The following is a 5,596-nucleotide window of genomic DNA, read 5'->3' as shown; positions in this document are numbered from 1 at the left end:
ATATATTGGCTGTGCTCTTTACCAAGATAAACAAGGGAATGCCATCGGATACACTATATTGCCAAAAGTATTCACGCGTCTGCCTTCACATGGATATGAACTTCTTAATTCATAGGGTTTAATATATTGTTGGTCCACCCTATTGCAGCTTCAACTCTTCTGGGAAGGCTTTCCAAAAGGTTCAGGAGTGTTTATGGGAATTTTTGACCATTCTTCCAGAAGTACATTTGTGAGGTCGGACACTGTTATATGAGAAGACCTGACTTGCAGTCTCCGCTCTTATTCATCCTAAAGGTGTTCTGTGGGGTTGAGGTCAGGACTCTGTGCAGGGCAGTCAAGTTCTCATCCATGTCTTTTTGGACTTTATGCGCTAGTGCGCAGTCATGTTGGAACAGGAAGGGGCCGTCCCCAAACTGTTCCAAAAAAGTCAGGAGTATGAAATGGTACAAAATAGCTTTGTATGCTGAAGTATTAAGAGTTCCTTTCACTGGAACTGAGGGGCTGAGCCCAACTCCTAAAAAAACAACCCCACACCATAATCCCCACTCCACCAAACTTTACACTTGGCACAATGCAGTCTGACAAGTGCCATTCTCCTGGCCATGGAAACCCATTCCATGAAGCTCTCTACACACTGTTCTTGAGCTAATCTGAAGGTCACATGAAGGAGGTCAGGTTTGGGGGTCTGTAGCATGTCTAATCATTTGCATTTTGTTATAGTAGCACAGTTGACTGTTGAATATTTTGCAGCGATGAAATTTCACGATTGGACTTGCACAGGTGGCATCCTGCTCCTGAGAGCTGCCCACTCTTTCACGAATGTGTGTAGAAGCAGTCTGCATGCATAGGTGCTTGATTTTATACACCTGTGACCATCGAAGTGATTGGAACACCTGAACTGATTTGGATGTGAGAGTGAATACTTTTGGCAGTATAATGCACAAATAACTAGTTATAGTGGAAGAAAAATAGAAGGCTGAACTGGTGTTCAACTGACCTGAAGTCATTTATAAAGGTAGATCACAAGTTGCAGCTTCAGAAATGTTAAGATGTGTTTGCTTTTTATTGCTACTGAGCTTTACAATTTTTTTCCTACTTTCTTTTTATTTTATATATTTGTTTAAGTTTACTTTCAGTTTTTAAAAGAAAGATGTTTGCATGCTCTTATTCTTGTTTTGAGGAGCCTGGATATGTTATTGCTATAGAAACTGGGATACTGTGAGATGTAAACACTGTATTCAGGTTTCCCTCTCTTCTAGAAAAGACCAGAAGATGAACTGAAACCTGAATGATGTAATGTTCATATGTATATTTACAGGTTTCTCATCTTCTCGTGTACAGACTTACAAATAGAAAATCGAATGACAGATATTGATAATGTAGACAGCAAAACCCAAAACCAAAGCCTCAAATTCCAGCTTTAATTATTAATTATGACATTTTCTTGGTAACTTTCTACAAGCCGGTTGGCAGGCACTGGCATGCCGATAAGTGTTTTAATCCTGCAAACCCGCATTCTCATTGTCCCCACCTGCTGCCTCCTCTCCAGAGTCTGTGAGGAACACTCCCAGCTCTGAGCCCGCCCCTCCCGCCACCGCCTCCTCCCAAGCCTCCTGCCCCTCAGAGATCCTGGCTGACCCAGAGGGTAGCTACCACGGCTCCACCACCACAGAGGAGGAGCCTAGCTACTCCAGCAACCTACCCCCACTCCGCTCAGCTCACCCGCATGCCCACGCCCACCCGCTCAAGAGCTTCGCTGTACCTGCAATCCCAGCCTCCAGCCACCCATCCTATGAGTCTCCCGCCTTGCCCAGCACTCCCCTGCTCACTCAGACCGGTGAGCCCTCATATCCTAGACACCCACCAAGCTAAACAGAGTTGAATCAGAATTTTTCTAACCAGCTCTTTGCGAGCTAAAAAATGTTTTAAAACACTGGTGTGTGTTGCGTTCACTGAGTGTAGTATTTTTGTGCGACCTTCCTTCACTCAGGGCCTCCCACTCACCCGCATGTTGTGAAAACAGCCTCCATCGGAACACTAGGAAGGACACGAACACCGATGGTGGTCACTGTGCCCAACGCCCCCGATGTACCAGAGACCAGCAAGATGCTAGAAGATGTAGACAGCGTGAGTACAGCGCCCCACACTGGCTGCTTGTAGTAAGGCAGTCTGATTTTTTTTTTTTTTTTTTTTTTTTGGTAGGCCTAATGATGGTGGTGAATATTTGATATTATTTTTGCTGCTTCTTTTGTTTTGTTTTTTAAATGATACCAATCTCACATTCCTTCCAAATCCATGTCAGGTTTTCTTTGGGCACTGGATGATACAGTTACTTTCAGCTGAACATTGGTTTTAACCACATTTTCTGTTTGTTCTCTCTCTCTCTGTTTTTCTTTTTTGTATTCTTTCCAAATTCAATCTCACCATGTTTTTACTTTTCTTTTTTTGTGGCGTTGTCGGCTCTCCTTTGGTCATTTCATTTAACCGTTAACTACCGATCTTAACAAAAAAAACAAAAAACAAACCCATAACTGGAATGATTTTTAATTTTTTGCCATTGAACCTTCTCTCTTCCTTGATTGGCTGTTGACCGTGTGTTGGTGTCGGCTTCTCTTTGTTTTTATTTTTTTCCTCGCCGTTGTGCTTTCGTCTGCTGCCTCTCTCTGTTTTTGTCCTTTTCCGACCCTTCAGTTTCATTGATCCACCCAGCCCCCCTCCCAGCTCGCCTCACCTCACCCATCCTCCCCCTCTGCCAAACTCCTCCCTGTCCTCTGTGAAAGATCCCTGACTGATCCTCTCCTCTCCTTTCCTCTGCTCTCTTCCTTCCCTCCTTCCAGGTGCTTGCCTCCCTCCCCCCCTGCCCCTCCCCCGCCCCCGCAGTAACCCTGTTCCTCTCCCCCAGAGCTACGAGCCCGACGAGCTGACCGAGGAGATGGCCCACCTCGAGGGCCTGATGAAGGACCTGAACGCCATCACCACAGCGCCATGAGCATGCACTCACACCAAAACACCACACACAGACAGACACACACACAACCACACACTCTCTGTCACCCCACACACACACATACAGGAAGTCACACACCCTAAAGAAAAAACACAACCAAACAATACAAAACAAATCAAAAAAACCTTCGGAGCCAGAGGCTGCTGGACACAAAATGGCTTCTCGTCCCCACGAAAAAGAAGAAAAAACTCTCGCGTCTCCCCCTGCAGAGAAAAAACAAAACTTCCAGACTGAAACGTAGGAATTACTTTTTCCTTTTTTCCCCGGCTTACCTTGCTCAGTCTCAGGAAGGAGATTGCCATGAGAGGGAAGAAAAAGTGAGACAACTTCATCTTTATATGAAGAACCATTCTCAGAGACTATGAACTTTTAAAAAGGAAAAATAAAAACAAACAAACATTGGTCGCTTTCAACCGGAAGATTGTGAATTTTTTTTTCCTCAGCAAAAATGGTAGTCTTTGTTTTTTTGTTTGTTTGTTTGTTTGTTTGTTTGTTTTTTGGTGCCGAACACTCTCGCTTGAGACGGTCGATTCAGTGTCAAGTCCAAAAAATATGCTGGTTTTTGATGTATGGTGCTCATGCGGCACAGTCTACACACAGTGTTTGTTTGATTAGTGTTTTCTTTGTGCATTTTGTATATCTATTGGACAGTTTCAGTGAAGTGAACGTTGGATTTCAGCCTCCTCCTCCTCTTTACCAAGCCTACATTATTCATCAACTTTTCTTTTGTCTTTTACCCATGTGTCATATGACTTTTCATTGTTTTTTTTATGTTATTGTATTATTTTTTACATAAATATCCTTATAAACATGTACATATGTTTTTTTGTTGTTTGTTTGTTGTTGTTTTTTAATGTTTCCCATCATTTCATTATTATTATTATTATTATTATTATTGTTATTATTATTTGGGATGGAAGTGGGATAACGAATGAGTCCTGAAGCTCAGTTTTTCATATCAGCAGAGGAGAGAGAGACCTGGTGCGTTTCTACAGTACATTCTTCTCTGGCGTCGCGTTGCCACCCTTTGTACATGAAAGTGTTTTCCAGTTTTTGGTTTGTCACGGGAGCTCCGTTAAAAAAAAAAAAGAAAAAAAAAGGAAAAAAAAAAGCCTTACCAACGTGCAGGTATGTCGGCGCCATGGAAACGACTGCTCTGCGCAGGTGGCGTCGCTCAGCTGTCACCATCGGCAGCTGCTCCTTCATTGTTCAGTGGGACTTGACAGGATCTCCTCGCAGGTCAGGGGTACCGAGGACTCAGGGCGCTGATCCCCCACCCCACCTAAATTACAAAAAAACATCTACAGCAACAGTTGAGTTGTGTTTTATACCAGAAGTTAAGTCGAATGTGTGTGTTGTTTTCCAAAAAACCAATATTTGGTTTCAAGCATCTGTACTGCTGAACCACGTGTGTGTGCGTGTGTGTGTGCGTGCATCCCCCAGCCCCGCCCCCCGGCAGCGCAGGAGTGTGTTTGCTGTTTTCCCATCACCGTGGTTCTTCTACAAATGTTATCAGATGCAAAGATGTTGGCCTTTTTGAAGGGGACTCCCAATTTGTTTTGTTTTTTTACATGATAGGTTTTGTATGAAGAAAAAAAAGAAGCTTGTTCTATACACAAATCCAATATTTAAAAAAAGGAAAAAAAACAACTAGTTTTTCATTACCCTCTTACCCAAAGAAACTTGTCATTTGCGATCATAGTAATTTGCTCTACTTTTGTGAATACCATGTTTCTCATACATGTACATCGTCATGAATGTCAATATAACTGTAAGAGATTTTAACTATGGATACAAACAAGGAACAAGTTTTTGTGGGGCGGCACGTCGGGCGGGACGGGGGTAGGGGGGGGTGACGGACAAAAGCGGGAGAAAGAGGAGCGGACTCCATTTGGGAAATAATCTATTGAGTTGTAAACAGTTGAACCTGTATTGCACTTTTTCACAATTTTTGGAAAGTACATTTCTTACATATCTTGTGTTTTAAATATCGAAAGCTGTTTGTGTAACGTAGTGTCCTAGGTAAGCAGCAGGCAGCTGGTCTTCTTTTTTTTTTCTTTTTTTTTTAATGTTTATTATTATTATTTTTGTTTTTTGCTTCAGAGATGATATGGATTGAGCGGCCAGGCGGTTTATACTCTGCAGCTCACGATGAGGAATTCTGTTGTTGCTTGTTCATGTACAGAGCTTTCTTTGCTTTCTGTAGAAATGGAGAAAAAAAATCTGTGGCTTTTTAAAAAATGTCAGAAAAAATGTTTGGACAAAAAAAAAGAGGAAAAAAAAAAGATGTTTTTTTTATTGGTGCTCCTATACATTGTGTATACAAACAATTATGAATACTAACAAAGTAACCGTGTCTGCTCGTCTTCTTTTCATCAGCCATGACGCCCGACAGGTAACATTGGTATGCATACTTCAGAGATGAGTGAACAGCGAAGAGTCTCTAACGTTGGGCTTTACATTTTGGGGGGGGATAAAAATCTTTTGGTAAAAGTACAGGTCAAAGATTGTTATTCAGGCTTGATTTACAACATTAAAATCCTTCATTAAAAAAAGCACTCCAGGGCAGCTGTCATTTCACCTGCTGAA

General features: G+C 42.3%; 1 protein-coding gene across 11 annotated transcripts in view; it reads left to right on the top strand.

Annotated features, from left to right (window-relative positions):
- The window catches only part of neo1a (neogenin 1a), a 153,052-nt gene extending 147,694 nt beyond the window's left edge, over window positions 1–5,358 (top strand). For 9 of the 11 annotated variants that reach the window (XM_019353991.2, XM_019353948.2, XM_019353932.2 and 6 more), the window contains 3 exons: window positions 1,550–1,837; window positions 1,991–2,127; window positions 2,903–5,358. In XM_019353991.2, coding sequence (XP_019209536.1) covers window positions 1,550–1,837; window positions 1,991–2,127; window positions 2,903–2,989 — 512 coding nt within the window. In that variant the 3' untranslated portion in view covers window positions 2,990–5,358. The other 2 variants (XM_005455680.4, XM_005455688.4) reach the window with 2 other exon arrangements.
- The last annotated feature ends 238 nt before the right edge of the window (window positions 5,359–5,596 follow it).

The sequence above is a fragment of the Oreochromis niloticus genome, linkage group LG1 (genome assembly GCF_001858045.2).
Source record: "Oreochromis niloticus isolate F11D_XX linkage group LG1, O_niloticus_UMD_NMBU, whole genome shotgun sequence".
Lineage (NCBI taxonomy): Eukaryota > Metazoa > Chordata > Actinopteri > Cichliformes > Cichlidae > Oreochromis > Oreochromis niloticus.
This window is presented reverse-complemented; position numbering and strand designations above follow the sequence as displayed.